Source organism: Spea bombifrons, chromosome 2 (genome assembly GCF_027358695.1).
Source record: "Spea bombifrons isolate aSpeBom1 chromosome 2, aSpeBom1.2.pri, whole genome shotgun sequence".
NCBI classification, from domain to species: Eukaryota; Metazoa; Chordata; class Amphibia; order Anura; family Pelobatidae; genus Spea; species Spea bombifrons.
Window position 1 is genome coordinate 97,576,497 of NC_071088.1, and position 26,702 is coordinate 97,603,198.

The following is a 26,702-nucleotide window of genomic DNA, read 5'->3' on the forward strand; positions in this document are numbered from 1 at the left end:
CCCACCTAAAGGGTGTAACCTGTAAAAGAAAATCATGCATCAGCAAAAAACAAGTACCGTATATTCCGGCGTATAAGACGACTTTTTAACCCCCAAAAATCTTCTTAAAAGTGGGGGGTCGTCTTATACGCCGGGTACTTACCAAGCCGGAGGTTCCCACGAAGCCACCAATCTCTCTAATCACTACGCGCCGGCTATTGATCCCGAGCGCAGGGATGCCGTCATGTCCCGGCGCCCGGCATCAATTGCCGGCGCGTAGTGATGAGGGAGCAGGGAAGCCCGAGGTCTGGCACTTGAGACCTCGGCTTCCCTGCTCTCTAATCACTAGGCGCCGGCTATTGATGTCGAGCGCAGGGATGACGTCATGTCCCGGCGCCCGGCATCAATAGCCGGCGCGTAGTGATTAGAGAGCAGGGAAGCCGAGGTCTGAAGTGCCAGACATCGGGCTCCCACAACTGGATGGAAGAAAGAAGACAGAAGATAAGGTAAGAGATGGGGAGAAAGGGACAAAGGGGGGAGAAATATATATATATATATATATATATATATATATACACACACACACACACTGGTGTATATATATATATATATATACACACACACACACACACTGGTGTGTGTATATATATATATACATACATATACACACACACACACACTGGTGTGTGTGTATATATATATATATATATATATATATATACACACACACACACACTGGTGTGTATATATATATATATATATATATATATATATACATATACATATACATATACATCTGTGTGTAAAGGCAGGGGTGTGTGGTGAGGGCAGTGTATAAATGTGTATGTATGGACAGGCATATGTGTAGATATATATATAGATATATATATTATATATGTGTGTGTGTGTGTGTGTGTAAGGGCAGTGCATGTATGTATATGTCAGCAAATCAACCAGCAAATCACCGGTAAGGTACATCGCTTGCCATGATTGGCTGGTTGTTGTACGCTGGGTAGAGGGGTAGTCTTATACGGCGAGTATAGTCCAAACTCTATATTTGGACTGTAAAAGTTGGGGGTCGTCTTATACGCCCAGTCGTCTTATACGCCGGAATATACGGTATATCACGTCTGGGCCATGGTGGCATCGGATTGGAAAATAATATCCATCACCAAAACATAATGTATGTATGCTTCTTGATTATCTCGGAATTTCAGCAAATTGAGAAGCGAGTAGACTGGGGGAAGATGATTTACTGACATATATAATTACCTATGTGTAACTATGTATTATTTTTTTAGTATGGTGTTTTCTTAGCCAAAAGTGATTTTTGTGAATCTGAAGTTCCTATGGAACCTTATGGCTTTATGAATCTAATTCACTTGACTTATGCAATGCATAGTTGCTCTATTTTGTGGTTTGTAAGTGTTCTAGCAATCATAGAAGGTAAGAGTTGTGTCAATGAACTGGTATATTTATGGTAATGTATTGTAAGCGCTCAAGTGCCTCTTCTGCTTCTGTACCAGTATATCCTACCATATGTTAATGTTATTGGTAATTATGTATTCTTCCCTGTTGGTGCTCTTTAATTAAATACAATGTAAAATGGGGAGGTGTCATTAAATCTGTCCCCTATTGTCACTTTTGTAAACTTTAAATGCAGCAGTATTCCATCTGTTAGCCTGTAAAACTTGATCAGTTAAGAGCCATTATCCAGTCAGGCAGCCAGGGTAGAGTACAGGCTTTAATTAGACAACATATTTAGCCATCCAGCCGCTGAGACATACCAAAAATACCTATGAAGTGCCATGGCTAGCTTTAGCAAGGCCGTTCAAGGGGCAAGAAAGGCAGATGCTGCGGGCAGCTCAAAGGGAGGCATGGGCTTTAGCAGTCTCGAGGCTTGGCCCCTTTGGCCCCTGTGCTTCCTTGTGCTTCCCTCCAGTTCCAGAAACAAATGCATCCAAGATTAAAGATGGTCAGTAAGTTCATGTCTTAAAATGTTTCCAACAACAACACAGATGACTTAAAGTGAAAATTATTTTTACATTATGTAACTTTTTTTACTCACTCCCCTGATGAGAAAACATTAAATAGCTAAATTCATATCAATGTAATAATTATCTCAATGTGAGTTTTCACAAAAAAAGTTTTAAATGGTTTCCTGTGTTTTTCAGTTCTCCGTGTGTGCCTGTGCACCAGTTAATAAAATGAAAGAAAGCATTAAAGAACACACAGTTGTTTATAAGTATTAGCTCAATTGCCAGGAAACTGGTAAATGTTGAATAAAATTATATGTAGTAGAAAAGTTCTTTTTGCCAATAACAGTGCCACCTGCAGTATTAAATATCTACTCTGAGTGACCACATGTAGAACTAGTAGTCAAACAGATTGCAAGATAGATTTCTACAGGAGAACACAGCCACCCCTATAAATGCACATGAGAACAAGATCATTTTTACAAATGGATGTAAATGGACTTTATTATCAATGCTTGCTTGCTCTCTCTCTCTGATATTGAACAGCATATATATGTAGAGGGCATATATATGTAAAGGGGTTTAGTAATATTTGCAATAGTTTTTCTCCTGATATGTTTGCTGTATATTTCCATCTGATAATGTATGGGGTTACTCTTCCTCCTGATGTTTGCTGTGTTTTTGTTAATAGACTAATGTTGCTACCCATTCTATTCTATTTTTATTGCAAAGTATTAAAATAATAAATTCATACTAGTTAACCTAGAACTAGGAAATAACTACGTGTATAATGATTATTAATTATACGATCCAAAATATAATCATTAATATTATGTGTAGTTTTAACTTCCATCTCCAAAGATATTCACAATAATGCATATGATAGCTGTGTACCCCTTTTTTGTGTCCTTACAAATGCATTGAGATTAAGAGACGCATTCTTTCCCTATCCCAAGCTCCTTTGCTTGACGGAAATGCATAGATCAAAACACATCTCCTGCTTGCCACTGCACATACTTTATACTCACTGCAGGCCAGCTTGATTATCGTAGAAAAAAATCAAATGTCACTGTTCAAAATTCCCTGTCTAATAACTATTAAAATTAAACCATTCACACTATCCAACAGCAAAATTAGAATGCACACTAGAAATATGTTGCATATTTAAATGTCAACTCAGCCTTGTGGGGGATTCCACAAGTACAAAATAGTTATGCTCACAATGAACGCATGAAACAGATCAGAACCAATATATTTTTTTTGTCACATAGCAAAACACATCTCAGCTGAAATGATTTATCTGTAAAAACACATTTGTTGTGTTCTGCACTCTGGTTTTCTAACATACCCATTTTCTAATATTTTGAGTACTTTTTGGCATTGTTTTTTTTTTAATTTATTTTCAAGGGTGTCTGAACATGTGCAACTGAGCTTACTTGTGAATCTAAATACTGATTGACATTTTGCTTAACTAGAAAACATCCAACTAATGTGGGGAAATTAAAAAAACAGATTTCGCTCTAGTTGGCCAAACACAATTCCTCTTACAAAGCTCTACATAGCTACCATGGCAATGCAGAACATTTGCATAGATAAAATCACTCATGCAGTTTGAGGGGAAACTGCTATTCAAGCAGTATAGGCCCTTCTAGTGAGCCAGGTATCAGGTTAAGTTTTATAAGCTCTGTAAATGTGACACAGGTTCTATGTATACATGGAAACTACCTAGGGTGGGCTGATCCTCTTGTGCTCCATGAAGGAAGAATGGTGGTGGTGTAGTCATGACACCTGTACAAAATGCAGGATATAGTCCCAGTTAGTCTTTGACATGGTGGGAAGTAGGGAAAACCTGAGAAGTTTTCATGATTATTTATGTTCAATTATTTTACTTGCGCATATACCGTATTTGCTCGATTATAAGACGACCCTGATTATAAGACGACCCCCCAAATTGGAATATTAATTTAGGAAAAAAAGAAAAAGCCTGAATATAAGACGACCCTATAGGAAAAAAGTTTTACCAGTAAATGTTAATTCATCTAAACTCTTTTTTTAATAAAAGCTATGATTGAGAAAAATATTTTGGTTTTATTTCCTTCTATTTTCCAACCTGCCCCCCAGTTATGCACATCTGCCCCAGAAATGCCTTATACCCCCTATATGCCACTGTGCCCCATGATATGCCTTTTAACCCTATATGCTACTGTGCCCCATGATATGCATTTTGACCCCCTATGTGCCACTCTGCCTCCAGAAATGCCTTATACCCCTATATGCCACTCTGGCATTTAGAGGGTTAAAAGGCATATTATGGGGAAGAGTGGCATATAGGGAGGTTTAAGGCATTCAGGAGGCAGAGTGGCGTATAGAGGGTTAAAAAGGCATTTCTGGAGGCAGAGTGGCATTAAGGGGGTTAAAAGGCATTTCACAGAGCACTCTGCTTCCAGAAATGCCTTATGCCCCCCAGTTAACACTCCCCCCGCCCCCCCAAACTTACCTGTGCTTCTGACTTCCCTGTCATGTAGCCGGGGCAGCGGTGCGGGGAACTCTGATCTCTGACAGCCGGGGAAGGTCTGCGCGATGGACGCAGACAACCCCCACTGCTAGCCACACCTCCTTCCTGCTGCAGCGGAAGTTGTCTACGCGAATCGCGTAGACATCTACACGCTGCCCGGCTGCACGCCGGGGACTCAGAAGTACCGGTAAGTGGGGCGGGGTGGGGGGAGACAGGAGGATCCAGGTCCACTGCAGCTGCGGGGGATCTGGATCTTAGTCGTCTCATAGTCAGACCTATTTGAGGTCTGATTATAAGACGACCCCGATTATAAGACGAGGGGTATTTTTCAGAGCATTTGCTCTGAAAAAAACCTCGTCTTATAATCGAGCAAATACGGTACTTTGCAAGAAATCCATCACAAAGAACCAAGGTGTGTGTGAAAAAAACTTTGGAAGAGACCAATGGTGACATCGCTGCCTGAAAAGTGACAAATGACTCTTAACATAAACATATATCATTATGGGACTTAATTTGAATTGGATGGCTGTTAAACTGCCCCAAATGGAACACGTTAGGTTTTGAAGTGTGCATATTCCCTTTTGTTCCTGTATCTTCCTCAAATTGGCATGTTTTTCACCAACTGCACATTTCTGCCACAAACTTTCCTAGAGCTTTATGACACAATTACCCTAGTACAGGGTGACCATATGTCCCACATTGCCTGGGATAATCCCTAAACTGTTCGGTGACTATGTCAGCATACCACCCAACGTTTCACGTGTCCAAATCTGGGTACCTTTATTTGAGGACGCATGGTAAGATGCAGGCAGGGTGTGATTAGAGACCAAAGCTTCAATGTGCAGCGAGGAGGCCAGATGGAAACTGTGATTGAGGTCCATTCTTCAAAATCAATCGATTTTATAGCTTTTTGGGCTGATCAAGGATGATCTTCTGAACTCCCTAACCATTTCTGACAGCAGGACAGTGCTCAAAAATAGGAGCTGTCCCACTTAAACTAGGGAAGTTAGGAGGTATGTGTCATGTTCCAGAATGAAATAATGTAGTGATGACATTTACACTTAGTTTCTGAGTTTCCTGCCTCTTTAGATTTCTTCTACTGACCTCACATCTCTCAAAATGCATATAGCTTCCATAATAAGTGACATCTCCCTCTAGGCTTTCAATTTAAAGAACCCCATTTTTTCTGAGGCTATAAGTCCCCTGTATAACACTCCCGGTGATGATCTGTCCGACAGCTTCATCATGCATCATTCTCATGTGGCAGTTTGTTCAGCAGTGACAGTGTTAAGCAGTGAGCTTGAAACCTTTGATGTCATGAGCAGTGACACAGTTTATCCTTTTTTTCATGATCCTGGTAATATCACTTCAACTCTTGACCTCATGTAATTTCTTATATGCTACCACTAAATTTGCATATCCATAAATATTTATGTCAATATTCAATATGCATGTGTGTGTATGTAAACAATTTGACAGGGATTGACTAACAGTTACCAACTAAAGCCACATCAATTGATGCCACACCCCTGCCCCTGTTATAAAATGTGGTCATCGTACCCTAGTTAAATACCCTGGGGTTACTTGTTTACAAAATAGAATAAAAAACTATGCAATTAATATGGCAAAAAAATGACCTGCTGCTGTTATGTACACATTACTATAAGCTGTGAAAATGTGGTTATTTTTCAAATATATTTTATGTGTATTCAGAGACCATATGGGTTATATATAAAAATATAAATATTGCATCATGAAGCCCTAATTGCCCTAAACAAAACACTACATAATATCTGTAGGTATAGCAAACACACAGCAAAAGCATGAGAAAAGCTCAAGACTTTGGGTTGCAAAATAGCCCTGGTCATAAAGGGGTTAAAGAGAAGTCCTTTTTTGGGGGGAGACAGGTTCAGATGGGGTTTTGAATATATTTGCCTTATCAGTATTTAAATATGCATTCAAACAAGCAGTCATTGCATAAATAATCTTCCTCTAAAGTATCAGGGTGTATCCTACTAGTTGTGTTGAGCGATCTCCTGAATCTTGGCCTTGCCTGTCTTACTGGTCATGAGCCTTGCTGTCAGCTCAGATTTTTGGATTTTCCTTCAGTACCACTTACTTGGCCTCATCGCATTTTGGGTCCCCCCCCTGATAACCCTTTACAAATGTATCCATTAAAATGTATCCATTTAGGTTTTTGCTATAATATAATAGACAGGTAATTGAGCCAAGTCCTATATACTTAATCCATTAAAACTGCCAGATTTGATAAATTGAATATTTTGTTCATTAATGTTTTTTTCCAGGGTCAGTCACAAATGTAAGAAAATGTAAAAACTAGGAACATATATTCCAGATGTTTGGAAAGTATGAAATTGCTTTGCAGGTCTATGTACATTTTTGTAGGATTCGGTTGAATAACAAATGTGTCACACTTTGTGATGGTAGCTTTTAAAGCAAAATCTATTCCCTGAAAAAATATGCAATACCTTATTAGCTTTGAATGTCAATTCCATTATGGTCCTCATTTTGTATACCTCAAGCTATTGCAAAATATATCGGAGAATTCAGTTTCCATGCAGTACCAATAAGATGTATAATAGTATGTGAACTAAATATTTCTTATTCGAGGACTGAGTTATCAATTAAGATACTTCAATCATTTATCATTTCTAGTAGCATACCTCCCTGGAGTCCATCTTTAGGACTTTTTTCACCTTTCACCACAGAGCTCACGTTTGCCAAAATGAAATGAAATAGCAACATAATCTACTGTTGGCAGCTTTACTGAGGTCACATGGTGTCTTATTTTATTTCAAGTATCGCCAAACCAATAACACAGATTGGAAAATAAAAAGCAAACTATAAGTAGTTTAAATATATTGACTTGATTGCTAAAAGCTGCGTAGGTGATCTATCATGTTTCTGGTTAAATGCAATAAAAAAAAATAATTTTCTAATTATTGCTAATTATTTTGTATTATTTACATTACCAGCATTTGCTTTGATTTTTCCCTCTTTTTGTTCATGTTTTTTTTTTTAATGCTGGGATTAATTTGTGAAAGAGAAGACTTATTTTAATTCCATTTTCCATTAAACCTGTCTTTCCTGCTTATAAAAAGCAATCTATTTAATAAGCAACACTGATTGCAATTTGCATGAATATCACTTCACACTGATAACATTATTGCTGAATGTCAAACCTTTTAATACAAGCACTACAGCGTTTTTTCCACAGCAGATCCAAAACAAGCAAAAATATATGTTTTTTGATTATTGAAGAACTGTCAGGTGGACAAGTATATGATTCCCAGATTATTTTATTTCATGGTATCAGTGGTTATTATGTGTAGAATGCTTAGCTACCTATGGCTGTTATTTGAAGCATTATACAGTTGTCATATTTTTGTCATGTTGTTTTTTTTATCCAGAAAATGATGCGATCCTCGATTTTCCACATGTTTATCCTGAGTATGGTCGCTGTAGATGTTATTGTAGCTGCCAGCAACTACTACAAAGGGGAGAACTTTAGGAGACAATATGATGAGTTCTACCTGGCCGAGGTCAGTATACAAATTGCAGTTTCAAGCTGATGTTTAGATGCCGTTGTATGGTGTATAAATGATTCCCTGAAGATCCCAAAGAACACATTCCCTACTTGTTCATATTCTTTTGTCTGGCAGTGAATAAAGGCTGTCAGCCAATAATCCGGAAGCTAGTTTTCTGAAAGAAAATGTCACTGGTAATGAGCTGATGCTTCAGTGGAACCTCTGTAGGCAATCCATGATGGTTGCTAAGCTGCTTATTATCATCAAGAGTGCAACCGACGGGAACACTTATATAACATTTCTCAAACCTTAAATGGCACATCTTGTATGAACATGGTTATATTAAACATAATTAGCCAAGAACCATTGTGTTTCTTGATTTCCCTCAAAGGTTTTTCATGCCTTAAGTACTTTATACATTAAAGTTATATTAATCTTTACATTTTCAATGCAAGTGTGTTTTAGAGTTACTTAAAGAACCAATTGAGTGCAGTGATCTATACGGATACAGTATGAATTTGCTTCCCATTCAGACCTGCATTGCTTCAGTGTGATTGGAAGTGATACAACCAAGATCGATGACGTTTTTGGTTATTTAAATGATGAAGAAAGGTGTGGGATTATATATTCAGTATGAAAAGGCACAAAAGGACACACACTCTCTTACACACGTGTGAGATTATATATAAATTATATATAAAGCTAGTCATATCACTGTTGCAGGGAATCATGCTGATTTTGCAAGCTTTACATCAGAAACACTTTTCACGCATAACCCGCCTTGTATCTATATAATGAATTAGAAACTGTTCTCAAATTGTTCTGATTAAATAATAAGGAGGGGGTCAAACAGCACTGTGGCATAGGAACAGTTATTCGCCTTCATCTTCTAGCAGACCTCTATGACTTCTTTTTTTAACCACAAAGTCTCGTCCGCCTAATTTCCAGCAGTTTTAGGCAGATAGAATAACATAGGTTGTGCATTAAGTGCATTTGTACCATACAGTGTTATATAACCCAAGAGGCCGCTGTTATTTTATACATTGTGTATGTTAAATTACATTGACCAAAAGAAAACACTCCAGTGTAATAGATATGGACATTCAAGGACGGGGAGTTGGGGGCTTGTTTCCAGTAAGGCCTCTTACTTTTCATTTGAGTGGACTGGTCGACCACCAATGTTGCAAAAGTACGCAATCTCAATATTCTATCAGTGCTCACTGTCCAGGGACCATGCATTATTTCAGTCTACTTTAGTATTAGAAATGTGGAGCTCATTACTTCAGTGAGATTCAACAGACAGTCCAAGCTGGTTTCATTTCAGTTTTACCATTTCATTGCCCCAAAAATAAAATAAACATCGCATTAATATATTTAGAGCTATTTTAATCTTTTTGTAATGTGGGTTAATGGCATCATTCTGTCAGAATTCAGATTCAGTTACCTGAATGTTTTGCCTGCATTAAACGTCAGTGAGCTGATGTAACATTGGGTATGTTTTCTCTCAGGTGGCTTTTACGGTACTGTTTGACCTGGAGGCTCTGTTAAAGATATGGTGTTTGGGTTTCACCGGCTACATTAGTTCATCTCTACACAAATTCGAACTGCTACTAGTTGTGGGCACTACTCTGCACATTTATCCAGATCTATACCATTCTCAATTTACCTACTTCCAGGTAAGAAACGTTACTCTTCTTTCTAAAACTAGCATGCATCTTAAAACCATGTTTAAGTAGTTAAAATGTTTTATAACTTTACAGATGACTTTGTAATTTGTGTAGTAGTGTAGCGTGTAATCCCTGAATGGCATGTTGAAGATGTTCCGCACTTATGACCAAAGCCAGGTTAAATATGTCTCACCCAGTCTGGTCGTGCCCAATTCAGCCCTTTGCCTTTCTTACAAAGCAGGTTTATTTTTTTTATAAATCAAATGGTTGTGATACAGATACAGCTTTGATTAACACTCATACTCTCGTGTAGGACACAGATAACCCTAGTACTAGCCCAGGCTTTCCCTTTCAAAGAATCATTCTCTTCCTGTACTTACATAGAATATAGATAGATGCTTCAAATGCAGTTAGAAATATAACATAATTTTACTCCGGGATTAGAGTAAGTACATCATTGTATGCATTATTTGTGGTCAAGTGGAATATCAACTTCCAATGCATATGGCTGATTAAATATAAAATATGCATGCAATATCGCCATGCTTGGTTCTACAGCTGTGTTTGGGTTACAGCAGAGGAAAAGTTACCCATTATTTAGAGGGTAGTTTTGCTTTAGATATTCTAAATCTGAAGTTCAATAAATGAGAAGCAATTTCATGAACGCACATTTTGGAGCACTTTTCTGAACAAAAAGACCTAATACAGCAGATTGACAGAAATGAGAGCAGTCAAACACTTTTCAACTTTCTGGCTCCTGAAAAAGACTTCACATATTCAGTACCCTAAGGTTGGGGACAAAACACTCAGGGTGTCCTTGTATATATTTTAGCACCTCCTAAGTAGCTTTAGGGTCTCACAAGTATGCTTAAGATGTGCTACTTTTAAGGCTGTGTAGCAGCTTTTTATTTATTGAAGGTCATTGAACAGAAAAATCACAGTTTGGGGAATATCTTTGTGACAGTGGAATTTAACCCCAGATTTGCATGATCTGTAGTATAATTTATCTGTTTATAGTTTTATTAAAAGCTTTGCCGGTCATTCACCTAAACCATAAAAAAAAAACATCAGCACCATGCCTGGTATATATTTTTGTTACTCAGTATCAAGTAGATTTTGATATTGATATCCGTATCAATGCAGATGTCTCTTTATTATTTCATCAATAACATCTTTAATAACTATTAATACAGCTTATTTGTTTCTTCTTTAGTTTTATGTAAGTACATATGAGATTAAAGAAAATGGTCAAAAATGTATGTTATTAATGTATACATTAAATGTTTGTTATTAAATTCTACCCATTCTCCTATACTGTGTACTTTCTATTACACAACGGAACCCAAGCATCCATAGCCAGCTCTACTCTGTTGGCAGCGATGTTCCTCTGTTAGAATACTTGTTGAACTTAGCTGCTAGGGTGAATTCACTGGCAAATTCTCACCACAAGCAGCGTTTCTCACCAATCTAAAAACAGAAGTACAATGGCAGTGAAGCAAATACAGTTTGCTTCACCGATTCCCCACTATTTTTGCACCTTTCATATCAAGTAGACAACAAAGACCAAAAACAAAACACATGGTGTTTGGATTTCATGTGAACATTCCTAATAGAATGAAATGACTTCCTACATGTTACCTATATTTTACATAACATTACAAATAGACAGTAATATTGTGCTATACAGTATTTTTGATCATATATAGTTGCAAAATGTGTCAGATGATTTATTTTATTTTTACTGGCTATGAATTGCCTGCAGATCTTGTTAATATCCATTAATACCCTTTCAAATACATAGTCAGGTCAAGCCTTATGTCAGCGTATCTGCAAAATGAATGTATTTTTCTTTTCTGCAGGTTCTGAGAGTAGTGCGACTAATCAAGATATCACCTGCCTTAGAAGACTTTGTATACAAAATATTTGGACCCGGTAAAAAGCTAGGAAGCCTGGTGGTATTCACTGCTAGCCTTTTGATTGTCATGTCCGCAATCAGTCTCCAGATGTTCTGCTTTGTGGAAGAACTTGACCGATTTACAACATTCCCCAGGGTACGTATTAAACAAACAGGGCAGTTGGTAATATACATATAGTATATATACATGTATAGGTTAAAAGATAATAGCATGCTTTATCATAACCCAATTGTTACTTTCTAGTGGTACATAACTCTTTCACTTAAATCGGTTTTGTGGTAGATCTTTAATATGACATTCTTTATATAATGGATGACCAACAGGTAGCTCCCTAGGAGTTGTAAAGCTACAACTCCCATGGTGCCCAGCAAGCATTCTAAGAGAAAAAAAATAGCTGCTTACCTGCTGGTTTAGCATTATAGGATGTATAGTTCCCTCTTCTTACCCTAAAATGAAAATATTAGAGGCCACACTTATCATAATTAAAATCTTAATTGATTAATTGATTAATAAGGGTGCTTGGGTACTGAATGAGGCTTTTTCTTGGGGCTAAGCTATTGCTGTTCAACATGATTGTACATGCCTGGGTGCGTTGTGTATGGTAGTGGTACACAAGCTGTCATTCATCAACTCAAGCTTCATGTAGAATGAAAAAACTTGCTCTAAACCAAATATTATCAGGGAAGAATCACCTTTGATCTCTGCGTGGCTTCATACGCTGTTTTGTTGAAGAAATAGACAGCTTTTTTTTCTAAAGGGCATTACTGTTATATAATCAAAATAAGGTGTCACCTGCTAGCAAACTGCACATTTGTGCAAAGCAAACTGATGTTATGATTTGTGAAAGACCAGGTTTACAGGAACATTGTCAGCTCTGATCAAACTGTTAGTAAACAGTTTAGAATAAATGTAGACATCTTTAGCCTGGATCTGTCAAGAGATGTTGTTTGTTTATTCTTAAGGGAATAGATTTTTCCTCAGTGTATTACAGAAAATATATTTAACTTTGTTTGGCTTTTAGTAAAATGTAGGCTGGAGAGTATTTAAAGTTACACAATAGTTGTATAATGATGCACTTTTTATCACATTATTATTTATTATTATTATTTATTATTATTATTAAAATTGGTTTGATGTAAAAACTGATAAACTTTTACCAGTTTTTAGTCTGCCACATTAATCCCTAGATTGAAAAATAGTTAAATTAAACATCCACCCATGAATCTTTTTTTGGTGTAAATGTGTTCCTAAAACTATACACAGTAACTATGTGCACATCCTCCAGTTTTACTGCCCTCCCCATAAAGAATACACTTCCCTATTTAATCCGGTACTACAATTACCCTAATTGAGTAGATTCTTGTTTATCTACTATGTTCTCTTTAAGGCATATGTTCATTTTCGGTAACAATATAGGTTGGTTTAACAAACTGGAGGGAAGTAGCCAACTAAACATTGACTCTTGAACGTATATTATTGAACAATTGCTGCAACAACACCATATATATATATATTGCCATTTAAGAACAGTGTTCAAGCAAGAACAAATTTCCCAATGTATGTAATCACAAAAATGGAATTGTTAAATCCTTAAGTGTTTGAATGTTTATTTACTGTCAGCCCGTCACTTATCAGTGTTCTGCTAGCCAAACTTGTACAAGCAGAAAATTCACATTTACTGTTGAACAGTTCTCCCGAGAGAGATAAGAAGATAAGCACCACATATTTGTTTGCAAAAGACGAAGAAAAAAAGATTCACGGAGGCATTATTTTATTTTAGACAGTTTCACTTGAAATTTGCAATGATTTGACTTTAACACTTGAGTTCCTGAGTGAGGAGCAATGTGTTGAGCTCTATGCTTTATGAGCACTGATAGGGTTAAAAAAGATGTCAACATCTGCTCATCCCTGTAAAACAGTAGAGTAACTTCAAACTGCTTAGCCATTTCAGAGCATGGGTCCATAGGCAAAAGCAGGCCTCCTACTCGCTCTAATGCTCTTAAATTGCATGTTTTCTCCTGGTTATTCTTTTACTTGACACTAGTGAATAGGCAGCAGTTCGGTGTTGTCATGGTTACAAATTATAGTTATCTTTTTTCTATTTCTGTATCTCTGATGACTTGATTTTATCTTGAAGGTACCAGCAAACACATGCATGCTTTATAGTGTTTCCAAAGATTTAATGCTTGCTGCTCTTAACTTAACTCTTGCTTCGATGCATATTAAAATAGCATATTTAAAAAAACAAAACATATTTTGTGTGTATAAACATAGTCTAGCGCATCCCACTCAAATACCCTTCTCTCCAACCCCTTCACATACACTATATGACCTAAAGGACACCTTCCTAATTATTGAGGTTAGCTGTTTCAGGCATACATATTGCTAACAGGTATATAAAATCAAGAACACAGGCAGCCATCTCAATAGACAAACATTGGCAGTAGAATGGGTTGTACTGAAGACTTTAATGGAGGCTGACTTGAATGGTGGCCAATGGTGGCCACGGCCAAGTCAGTTTGTGAAATTTCTACCCTGCCAGGTCTGCCCCGGTCCAGTCCACTGTAAGTGCTATTATAGTGATGTGGAGGCATCTAGGAGTAATGACAGGTTAGCCATGAAGAGGTAGACCAAGCACACTTACAAACCAGAGCCGCTGAGTGCCAAAGAGCATACAAATCGCCTGTCCTCTGTAGCATCGCTCACTACAGAGACCAAACTCTGGAAGCTACATCAGCACAAGCACTGTGTGTCAAGAGCTTCATGACATGGGTTTCCATGTACCAGAAACTTCATGCAATGCCAAATGTCGGCTGGAGTGTTGTGAAGCACATCACTACTAGAATCAAACTTAACTATATAGAAGCCTAATGGACGAATCTGGTTTTGGAGAATACCAGGAAAATGCTACCTACTGGAATGCATAGTGCATACTGTAAAGTTTGGAGGAGGAGGAGGAATAATGATCTGGGGCTGTTTACAGGGTTTGGGCTAGGGTAATGTTAATGCTATGACATACAAAGTCATTTTAGACAATTGTAAGCTTCCAACTTTGTAACCACTCAGTGAGAGAGCTTAATGGGTAAAGCAGAATATTACACTGAAAGTTATCATTTTTAACATTTCGATCTTTAAAATATGAAATAGAAGAATACAAGTGGTATCAAGATGAAGCAATTGGATAGACAAAATAAGTGAGACCTTAATGCACAGTCCAAGAGAGCCCCGATGAAACGCCACTCACCAGATAAAATAACACTGCAGTTACACATTAAAAATAACTAAAACAAAACCCCATACATTACATTAGTAAACTTTTTGTAAACTGTTTTTTTTTTTTGGAGTTGGAATTAAAAATGCACGTGATGTTTAACTGTTATTTTACATAATGTTATTATAATTTTTCACTTCTATAAAGCATAACGCTGCTAAGCAGTGGGGCAAATACCTAGCACAGCATGGCTTTGCTTGAAAATTGGTACTGTCCAGAGAAAGTCTGTTGTGACGTATGGAAAGGTATTAATCACGTCACTTATGATGGGTAAGGAAGGTTATTTGCTTTTTCAAAGCAACATTTCCAGCAACAATATTATTTTAAGAAACTTTGCTCACGGAACATCAATGGCATCAAGTTGAAAGCAGGAACTTTATTACCTGGTTAATCATCATTTAACGCATGTGGATTCTATCTGCATGTGGGAGCAGGGCCGGCCGAAGACTTAACGCCGCCTGGGGCGAAGTTTAAAATGCCGCCCCCCCCCCCCGCTGACGCCATTATTTCCCCCGGTACTTACCTTTAAAGAGTCCTGCCGGCGAGTCTCCCTGCTCTGCCACGGTGCCGGTTTGTAATGCTGAGCGCCGGAAGTGGCGTCAATTTCCGGCGCTCAGCATTACAAACCGGCACCGTGGCAGAGCAGGGAGACTCGCCGGCAGGACTCTTTAAAGGTAAGTACCGGGGGAAATAATGGCGTCAATTTCCGGCGCTCAGCATTACAAGCCGGCACCGAGACTGAACAGGGAGACTCGCCGCAGAGGAAAGAGAGAGGAGCGGGTAAGCGAAAGCTACTCGGCGCCCCTCTCTCTCTCCTCCGCTTCAAAACAAACAACCAAAAAAAACGCTTGGGGCGGCAAAGTGCCGCCCCTTCTAAAGTGCCGCCTGGGGCAATTGCCCCAGTCGGCTCCATTGTAGGGCCGGCCCTGTGTGGGAGAATAATATTGGTCAACACAAAACAAAATTGAAGGGAACGCAGAGAGAAGTAAGAGCAAAAGTCCAAAATTGAGTGCGGAGATATACACCGGGACACACATTCATGATCATGCTTTACACATTTCCTTCTTAACGGCTGAGGAGCCTGTGATTAAGTGCTATTCAGCACGAAATGCGTAAGGCCTGATCATCATTGCTATACCTGGGAACTTGTGGGCTCCGGCTACCGGGGCCTACCCTTGTGGGACGGGGCCAGGACTGTGGGTGTTCCTGTTGATGTCAGGGGGCGTTCCCAGTGTCACTGGGCATTCCCACTGTCACTGGGCATTCCCGCTGACATCTGGGAACACCCCCATTTAAAGGGGAAATGGGCAAGGAGTGGAAGCAATGCTTCTCCAGTTCTCTCGGCCAAACTTAGAGAGTTCCCAGGTATGATCATTGCACGTCTCCCCATTCCCTTTAATTTTGTTCGGTGTTGAATAATATTATTCTCCTTCTAGGTTAGAGCAGTGTGTTTTCATTGTAAATATAGTATAGCCAACACACTAAAAGCTCCCAAGTCTTCTATAACGGTATTGTTCACTGCCATCACTATGATTCACTATGATCATTTCTCTCTCCAATTTGTTTACTTTAATCTTGTTATCTTGATCTCTCTCCAGTCCATGCTTCCCAAAATCTTTGGTGCCCAAAGCAAACCAACTCAGTTTTGTGAGTGATAAGAATTGGGACAGTAGTATGTTTAGAGTCAGAAGAACTGATGTTGCCACCCTGGTCCACTTACCCCGGGCAGTTGCCTGACTCGCCTGGCACTAAGACCTGCCCTGATCTTAACAAGTTCAATACATTAAATTAGAAAAGGAAAATTAAATTAGAGTTACTTCAATGATTGCTTCATAAGATTGATTTATTTACATAAAACTAACAATCCCATTTTCAAACCTATAGGCTCTGTAATTTTGCTGTTTGAATTTTAGATACATGTCATAAGCTGATAGAAGCTGATCTTAAGCAGAACACATTGTATCATACAAGAGTTGGGGCTTATCTGTAATTGCCAGATGGCTATGATTAAAATACTGGGCACCAATTATTAATGTGTCACAAACTGGAGATGTTAGCAGTTATGTACATGTAATGTGTTTTGTTTTTTTCCTGGACCAATTGCGCAGTCTAGTTGAAAACAATAAACTGCTAATTTTTCCCTGTACTATTTTGTTGAAAACAGTACACCCAGCAACCCTTCCTGCGGTTTAATATTGTCGTTGTTTTTCTTATGGAGTTATCTTGCATAGCGTTACCATCGTAGCTTCTCTTTTAGTGACCAACTACTCAAAGGCAAAAGGTTTGGGAATAAGGCATCTGGAATAATGTGCACCCATTTTTATATATTTATTGATTTATTACTAATTCATATAGCACCATAATATCCTGTACATATTGTCAGGTCTTGAGGCCAGCGTCTGCACGGCACGGGTTCCGCTATCTCAGGCCTCCTCTTCCAGGTCCTCTTCTAGTCTTGATGCGGCCGCGTGGGGTGGTGTAATTGAGCTGCAGCGTGCAGTGGGGGTGTGTGCTACTGTTCCAGGTGTGTCCTCATTGGTTGAATACTGAAAAGACATACCTGGCCAACCCTACTCTGAGAGAGTTAGTTACCTGAAGCTAATGGGAGGAGTTGGTCACCTGTAGCCCTATATAAACTCTACTCTCTCTTCATTCCATGCTGAAGTATTACGAAGATCTAGTGTCTGTCTTTGGACAGTCACCATTCCGCTTGTATCCTTGCTACAGCTCGTTACACTAACTTGAACCTGCTTGACCTTGTTTGACCTCTCAGCTTTTGAATTTTGGCTTGCTACCTGGATTAACCTGTCTGTCTCCTGTCCCACGACCCTGACTTGTTAAGCCCTTGTGATCCTGTGCCGTCTGCCTTGACCTTCGTGACTGATTATTACCTTTATTTCTATTTGTATTACCTTTTATTTATAATGTGTTTTTGACGGCCTGCTTCTTGGTTTCTACAGCTCCTACCATAAAGCTCCCAACCCAGTCCTGACACATATCCTATGTAGTGCTGTATGCTAAAGTCATTATGTTTTAACCTTACTTTGGAAGTGAAAGCATGAGTTAGCTTTCTGATTCCAGAAGGGGCTTATCTTTGTCAATCTTTCTTAATTTTCACTTATGAAAAATAAAACGCGTATGCAGGCTCAAGAAAAAAACTGCTACTTATTCAAACTCAAACTAATTAGCTTTCCTTAACAAACCAGTTTCTTGTGTAACTTTCGTGGTGCATTTCTTCATTGTGTGCCAACTTTTTAATCTGTAGATCTTCATAAAAATATGACTTATATATAGCTTATGTATTAACATTTATTAACATTAAGCCTTTAAATGGTGGAACAAAGCGCTAGTTTTTGACCTTGTCTGAGTTATCTCAGTGGTAGAATGTTGTGTTGTGAGTTTTTTAAAAGATCGCATCATGTGCAAGCAGAGACCCCTGCAGGCCAGAATTAGATTGTAACAATCCAAAGGCAGCTAGATGATTCTGAATGCCATGTTACTGAAAACATATAGTTTATTTAAATTTTCATTTATATGTATTAACAATTTAGTAAGTATTACGCATTATTTATTACATTCAATCAAGAATGGTAAGCATTTTAAGTATATATAGACACTAATGCTAGAAGTTACATTTTCCCCTTGAACTTTATACATTAGCTCCTTCTATGCTTGCTTTACATACTGTTAAGAATTATAGTAATTTCAGCTCTTAACAGAGCCAGTAGTTAGATGGGGGACCTTGCAGCAATGAGGTTAGTAGTGAGTACCTGCAGAAATTCAGCTTCCTTAGTAGGTTTCATGATGCTCTGTTGCTGGGGGCTCCCGGCAAATGTGGTCCAGATTACCAAACACATTATGTGTTCTACAAATCAGGTGCACTTGATTCTTATCTTATTTCAGAATGATTATATCCTCAAATCTGCATGCACTGTATCTGCTTATGTATCTGTGAAATAACTTTATTCATTAGCAATTCCTGATTATGGTATGGAGACGTGGTGTGATTTTTGTGTTTTTGTGTCCTGCAGGCATTCATGTCAATGTTTCAGATTCTGACTCAAGAAGGATGGGTAGATGTCATGGATCAAACTCTTAATGCTGTTGGACATATGTGGGCCCCCGTGGTTGCAATTTACTTCATCCTCTATCATCTTTTTGCAACTCTGGTGAGTTTCTCTTTATACATTTGTGAAGATAACAGCATACATTACACATGCCATGTGTATTTAGCTTTCCTTTTACCAATAGTACAAAATATTCTCAAAATATGGACCCAGTGCAACCAAATTGTTACTGCTTTTGAACTAATATCAATTAGCCACAATGTCCCGTGCTGGGATTTGCTGTACATATATAGTTTTTTGGTCTTGTTTGCATGATTTTGGTGGACAGAATTCTTGCAACTGACCTTAACAATATGCTGCTTAAATTACCACCCAGCGGTATTCATCATGCCGATAGTCGCTCTTCAGTTCCATTGCATTCTAATCACAGCAGTAATTATACTGGAGACAAAAGCTTAAAGCCTCTAGGGTCTGAATAGTTGATTAGAAATCAGTGCAGCTATTTCCTAAAGATTGGCATGGAAATGAACACAAGAGATTTGTTCACACTAATAAATGCTAAAAATAGGTTCATTTTAGAATTGACAATAGGTTTCCAGATAGCGTTGTCATTTTAATGTTCACTTTGCTGCCAGAAAGTTAAGTTAAGCCATATACATTGCTTTTATTTAAGCAGAAAAGTACTTATTGCAGAGGGAACTGTGTGAGTTGTATCCCTTTGATGAATGTAGGGCAATGCAATATAGAGAAGTAACAGTATATAAATTCTTATTTTAAAACACACCAATCCAGTTTATTGTATGTTATAATCTAAACATTGAAATATTCCATCTGATGTAAAGCATAGAGAAAGCTGACCAACTAATCACGTTTGGACCTAATCTGAACTGTTCAGTAGTTTCAAGATGGTTGGAATTGAGTGTGTCAGACAAAGGCGGAACATCCAGGGTCACAGGGGTCGCGTCTGTGACCGGGCCCTGGAGTTCTGCCAGTCAGGGGGGACCAAGGGGTGCCGAGCGGTCGTTTTCAGCAACGGCTCGGCGTCCTTCTTTCTCCTCTGCTCCCGTCCGCAACCTGCCTTGCCTGGTCTTCTCTTTTTTATGATAGACGCAGTTCAAATTCATGAACAAATCTGTAGTTATCATATTTTTGACATTTCTTGTTTCTGTAAAGGAAAAAAAAAAACTTCCATTCACCAATAATTATGTTGCCCATCAACGTTGATTTTAATCGACAAAGTCATTTGAGCAATCCATATCCATGATTGCACTTGTCATTCAAAGATATGCCGTGCCATGGATTATTAAAGACAGTATTATTCGCACAATACTCATTTCCATTCACTATAATATTTTACTGCCTACCCCAAGAAATGATAGAACAGCTTTGTTATTGGGAAACAACATGATCACAGATTCTAGGAATTATTCAAGGCAAAGTGGCTTCAGTCTCCTAAATTCCAGTATTGGAGCAATATCCTGACTTTGGTATGAATTCTATTTAGCTACCTGAAAATATCTGTCTCTTACTGGAGAAAGGTTTGATGTCCTCTATTAACATATTTGACCTGCATCTCTGAACCCCTGCACCATTCACATTTACCTTTTTATAAATATTTGGGGGGTTTTTAGCAAAAAATCTAGTCTCTTTGAAAGCTGGAAACTTTGTGCCAAATAGAATCAGATATGTAGATAGGAGAAGTAGTGTTGGATGAAATGGATGCCTCCGGGGACTGAATATATTGCCATCTGATGCTCGTTTAAAAAAATGAGCACTACCAATGTACGATTCAAGAAGATCTTTCTCAGTTTGTGCATAGGCAATATAGCTAGATTACTCGTTAACAACAGTTTGCTATATAATTACTCCCACTCAGCTGTCAAAAATGGTGGGTGGTTTCAGACTTAAATGCCAAATTGGTTATGTTTATTATCATTTTTTAGGATGTTATTTTCTTTAAGACTAGAGCGATTACAATGTTTGCATATGGTGCAAGTGGGGAGAAAAATGCTTAATAGCCAAGGAATAAACATGTAAAAGAACTGTTTTCAGCAGTTTCTTTTAAGACAAAACATAAAAGTGCCACATTACTGCCCATAACCATTTCACTGCTTAAAGTATTCAAAGCCATTCAAAACACAAGTCGATATATCCGGGCCATCCGTTTAATTTTCTTTTAGCACTACAGAAGGTTTTTTTTACAAAGATTATGTCTGTGAAAATAAAACACAGAGATTTCTAAAGAAGAAAATGCTACTCAGCATACGATATAAAACAACTAAACAGCAAAGTAAATAAACAAATGTAAAGTATATCGAAAACATAAAGTGTGATTTAACTGACTGATTCCAAAATCGTAAACATGGCTTCTAAACTATACCTTCAAAAAGAAAGATACAGTGAAACCAACGGTAAGCAAGAGATTCAAATGCGTGCGCCACTTAAATGGATACATTTTTGCATGTCCGGAATCCTCAAGACATGTCTAAAGAACTTTAATTTAAGCAACAATGCTCTACTACACTTCCTAAATATCACACTTTCCACAATCCAAACTAGTTATAGGCATTTTCAGTTAATTTTTGTTATGTTAAAAAATTATGGTAAACCACTGATCGTGATAGGTTCTAAGGGTGAGTGAGCACTTCTGATTTCACTGTTCATGCCCCTCAAGGTTTTTTTAATATCCACTGAAGCTCAGTTCTTCTGTAAATAATTGTCACATTTAAGAGCACACTTAACCGTTATGCTGTTATTTTAGGGATTCTTTATAAAACACCTTTAGTAGAGAAAAGTAAAACAAGTAGTTTCACAATGTATCTGTAATTATGGAAAACAATTCATATGTATAACTTGCAAGTTATCTTTCAACAAGTATGGCTGGCAGCTTGGAACTCCGCCAGCAATCTGGCAGCAGAGGGGTGTGAGGTCGGCACCCATGCCTTCCGGCGCTCCCCAACCCCTTCGCTTACCGTCAGAAGGGGTACACGTGCAACCTCACCCTCTCCATCACTGCAGCTCCCAGGTCCACACGTGCACGCCTCTCAAACAGATAATACCCTGTTCCATATGAGCAAGGTAATTAGGACCCACTTTATTATATATATATATATATATATATATATAAATATTGCGCTTTCTTCCTTGCTCAGTTGTGGGGCTTGCTTGTGCCAGTGAGTGTTCCATGTGTCTTTTTGCCTTATCTTCCTGATTTTGACCTCTTTGTGAACCTAACCACCTCCCCTAGTCATCTGCCTGTTTTTGACCACGCTTTTTGAAGTACCTTTTTGTACTGCAAACCCGGCCTCGGCGTCCATTGGGCTGCTCTGCCTGACCCTGTGACAGTACAACGGAGCCAAGCAGCATGGAGCCCACATGATTAGCAGATGCTATCACTACATAAACCATACAGAAACAGCAACAGGTTAGATAAGCACAACCTGCCTCTGCACAACATACCCCTCCCAATGCACCTGTGCAAGGCTGCTGTCCAGAGGGTGCCATGGCTCCTGAACCTCATGGGGGGGGCATGTCAGAGTATCACCTGTGGCGCCCCTCAAAAAAGTATGAGCAATTGGCAATTGTCCAGCGCCCCCCGACTGGTTAACCAAGCCACTGGCCCCTACACAACAAAAGGGGACCATGAACTGCCTTGCGTTCTCCATCACTGCAGCTCCCAGGTCTGCCCACATGCCTCTTAAAGTGTTTTTACCCTGTTCCACCTGAGCAAGGTAATTAGAGCAGCTCTATATATATTGGATCCTGCCCTTTCCTACTTGCTCAGTTGTAGAGCTTGGTTGTGCCAGTGCTTGTGGTAATTTTTTAAGTGTCTTTTGCCTTATCTTACTGATTTCGACCTTCTTGCCTTATCTACCCTCGTGAACCTAGCCTTAGACTTCTACTGCAAAACTGGCCTACTTGCCAATTGGGCTTCTCCATCTGACCTCAAGACATCATGGAAAATATTGAGGCTCTAAGAACCATTCGTCCCATCTAGTCTGCACACGTTTTCTGATGTGAGGACTTACATCTAAGACTTTTCTTAGATTGAGAATAGCTTTATGCCTATCTCATGCATGTTTAAATTCCCTCTACCACATCTGATGGGAGACTGTTATACTTATCTACTACCCTCTCAGTTAAGTAACATTTTCTAGTCTTTGACCCTCTAGTTTTATATTATTACCTCTAACACTTTCCCTGATGTGAAAAAAACTTCCTTCTTGTACTTTGTTAAATGCCTTTATTTACATGTTTCTGTCACATCTCCCCTCTCCTTTCTTCCAAGCCATTCATAGTCTTCTTGATATTTTCATCATGTAAATCATTTACCATTTTAGTAGTCCCTCTCTGAACTCTCTTCAAAATGTCAGCATCCTTCTGGAGATGGGGTCTCCAGAGCTGTATACAATACTCAAGTTGAGGTCTGACCAGAAATCTGTAAAGTGCTACTAATGCCGCTAGCTAGTTGCGCAAAAGCAAGATACTTACATAGTTACAGAAGTTGGAAAAACAAAGTACATCACATTCAACATATGTGAGTGCATATATCTGTTGATGCAGAAAAAAGCAAAAAAAACACAATGAGAATTTTATTCAATATTGTACCAAAAGATGTGAAAGGGTATGAGAAATAAGACTGGCTGATGAATACTGTAGTCTTCCAGTGCACGCAGTGCTGATAGAGATTTTATGAATACCTTTGAGATATATCCAGCTGCAGTGATCAGAAGATAAAATCAACAATTAAATGGATAGTAATGTTAAGCTAAACATGGCTCACAGCTCAATAAAGGACATTTTAGAAATGTACCTAAACCTGTTTTATAGAAATGCAGCAGCACATGCCACAGAAAAACACACTTATTGACTGGAATATTTTCATTATAGCTTTCATGATCAGAATATAGCCACAAGTCAATCATTATAACTGTCCAAAAAATGAACCAGAAGGATTACACCAACCAGAACTAAAATTGGGGCCCCCTGGGGCAACTCCAAAATTATGACCAGCTCCCATTACTTATACATCTATAGTGGGGCCTCCATCATTTTTTATATAGATATTAAATGTAATTTTCTCTATAAGCCTTTTCTTACATGCCAGACAGATTTGCATTAGCTTTGCTCATGTTTGATTTCAGTATGCTTTAAATTTTATTCTAGAATAAATGTATTTGAAAATATCTAAATGAGAATTGAACATTTCTTTATTTCTATATTTCCCAATGATCATCTAAAACAGACTAGAAAAACCACATGAATTGTATCATTACTGAAGAGTTATTATTCTGGTTACTAATCTATGTCACAGTTAGTAACAAAGACATTACATTTTAGCGATTAATACACTGTATCTTCAAAAGGCACTCATTTTTCAGTAAAACAATAATCCCTTTCCCGGTTTATTACAATATTTTAAGCTATGCAATCGTTATTTTTATGGTCAAAATTCATTAGCGTAATGTCCCTAATTGTTGCATTCATTTGTCTGTTTCATTTAATGTTTAATAAAAAAATACAGAGTTGATATGGAAATGCTTGACCATGATAATGTTAACATATATCACCCCGTGTCAGCCTGCTTTTTGAAAACTTTTGAAAATTAATTAGCAAAACAAATTAGTCTCCGAAATAAGTAAGTTATAGCAAGATAGAGCTCTTGATAGTTACTTGACTTATTATAAAAGGGATTTAACACAAATTAATTCCAAAAATAAAGATCCCCTTAAAACGTACTATTCTATTGTTCAATTAACCCAGAGACCCAATGGGAAGCTTGGAATCCTATATCACACCATGGCCTATATTAGTAAAGTGCTCCAAACACTAATAAATAGTGTAATGGCATACATCTAAGCCAACCGAATACAGTGGTAGCACACAGGTGTTGTTGCCCCCCCCCTTATGTTACTACATAGGTGGCAACCAGTGAATATGTGATTTTTAAAAAATCTTCTGTAGTGCCCTGGTACAAATGCCAGCTATCCGGTTGTGCTGAATACAAAATATCCAAATTACAGTTTATCAAATAAAATTGCAGTTAAAATTATTATTGCTATGTATTACTATTATTATGTTCTTTGTTTTCCTAGATTTTACTCAGTTTGTTTGTGGCAGTTATCTTGGACAATCTGGAGCTTGATGAAGACTTGAAGAAGCTTAAGCAGGTAAGGAAAGAAGCGAACAAGTGCATATAACTAAATTTAATGAATTAATACTTGAGTTGTCCTTAATGCTAATCGATTAAAAATATATTTAAGCATGCATAATATTCTTAGAGCATAAAATACAACATTATGGTGATTCATTTGACATGAAGTTATACAAGATGTGTCACCTACCTGAATCGGCAGCCACCGGTACGGAGGAGAGGGAGACCTCCCTCTGGCAGCCAGCAGTCTCAGCTGCCGCCACGGAGGAGGGGGAAACCCCCCTCCGCCAGCCTGCAGCCTCAACTGCCGGTACCGAGGAGAAGGAGACCCCCCTCCTTCAATCAGCAACTGCAGCCGCCACTGAGGAGGGGGAGACCCCCCTCCATCAGCCAGCAGCCACAGCCGCCACGGAGGACAGGGAGATCTCCCTCCGTCAGCCAGCAGCCCCAGCAGCCGTTACGGAGGAGAGGGAGACCTCCCTCTGCTATCCAACAGCCGCAGCAGCCGGCACGGAGAAGAGGAGGACCTCTATCCACCTCCGTGCGCCCTCTGGTAGTAAGACCAAGAACTGCAGGCAAATATACTTATAGGCTACAGTCTTCCCACACTCAAGATGGCCACCAGATTCCACCAAACGGAAAGCGGTGTCAGACTTTTCATATTTTGGCGCCAAAACCTCTAATTGGCGCCTAGTCACTTCACATCTTCATTTTTTTGTCTTCATTGTTTGACCTTGGCTTGTTCCTGTTTATTCTGACCTCTGGATTCCTGACCTTGGCTTGACCTTAAAGCTGTCTGCACCTTGTGTCCTACCTGCATCAGTGTCTCCAACCTCGCTGTGCGTGACAAGATGTGATGAAACTTTAAAAAAAACAAAAAGAATGGAAACAATCAAAAGAACTCAACAAAAAATTACAAAAATCTTGCAAAAGTTTAGCTATAAGGTAAAAAAATACATATACCCAGAAGGCAAGTGCTATAACCAACAAGCAAATCATACTTTTGTGTACATTCACTACAAAATACTCTAATGTCCCAGTTCAATGTACAATTACTTAATTTGACAAAGAAATCCTGCAGTTAATATGAGCAAATACATCTTGACAATCCTTTACAAACTGCAGAAGTAGGCTTGGACGTGACTTGTGTGCATAGGCTTCCACATCAGTCATACAGCAGATAATTTAAATTAACGTGTAGAAGATTGTAAGCACGTCTGAGCAGGGCCCTCCTCACCTGTTGTCTCTGTAAGTCAATTTGCTATGTTACATACTACTTGTTATGTCCTGTCTACCCATTGTACAGCGCTATGGAATTTGATGGCAACAAAAGGAATTTTTTTAGGAAATTATAGAAAAATGAAATGCGTATTTTGTTTATATAAGCACCAAATATATTTGCAGGCTAAAGCAAGTAGGATTATTTGCAGTACTAAAATAGCTTTACGTAAACTGACACATAAATAGATAAGTTTAAGAAAGCTAAATGTTCTTTTCTACACTTAATTTCATCCTCTTAAGATCCTAACACTCATTAAGGTTGGAAATGGAGACCATTGGCGTGTGGTGTATGTGTGTGTGTGTGTGTGTATATATATATATATATATA

General features: G+C 38.4%; 1 protein-coding gene across 1 annotated transcript in view; it reads left to right on the top strand.

Moving 5' to 3' along the window:
• Positions 1-26,702, top strand: part of NALCN (sodium leak channel, non-selective) — a 140,155-nt gene that overhangs the window by 59,268 nt on the left and 54,185 nt on the right. Inside the window, exons 12-16 of the mRNA XM_053455325.1 lie at positions 7,902-8,033; positions 9,527-9,694; positions 11,545-11,736; positions 18,904-19,041; positions 25,035-25,109. Of these exons, the coding sequence (XP_053311300.1) occupies positions 7,902-8,033; positions 9,527-9,694; positions 11,545-11,736; positions 18,904-19,041; positions 25,035-25,109 (705 nt within the window). The remainder of the gene's footprint in view (positions 1-7,901; positions 8,034-9,526; positions 9,695-11,544; positions 11,737-18,903; positions 19,042-25,034; positions 25,110-26,702) is intronic.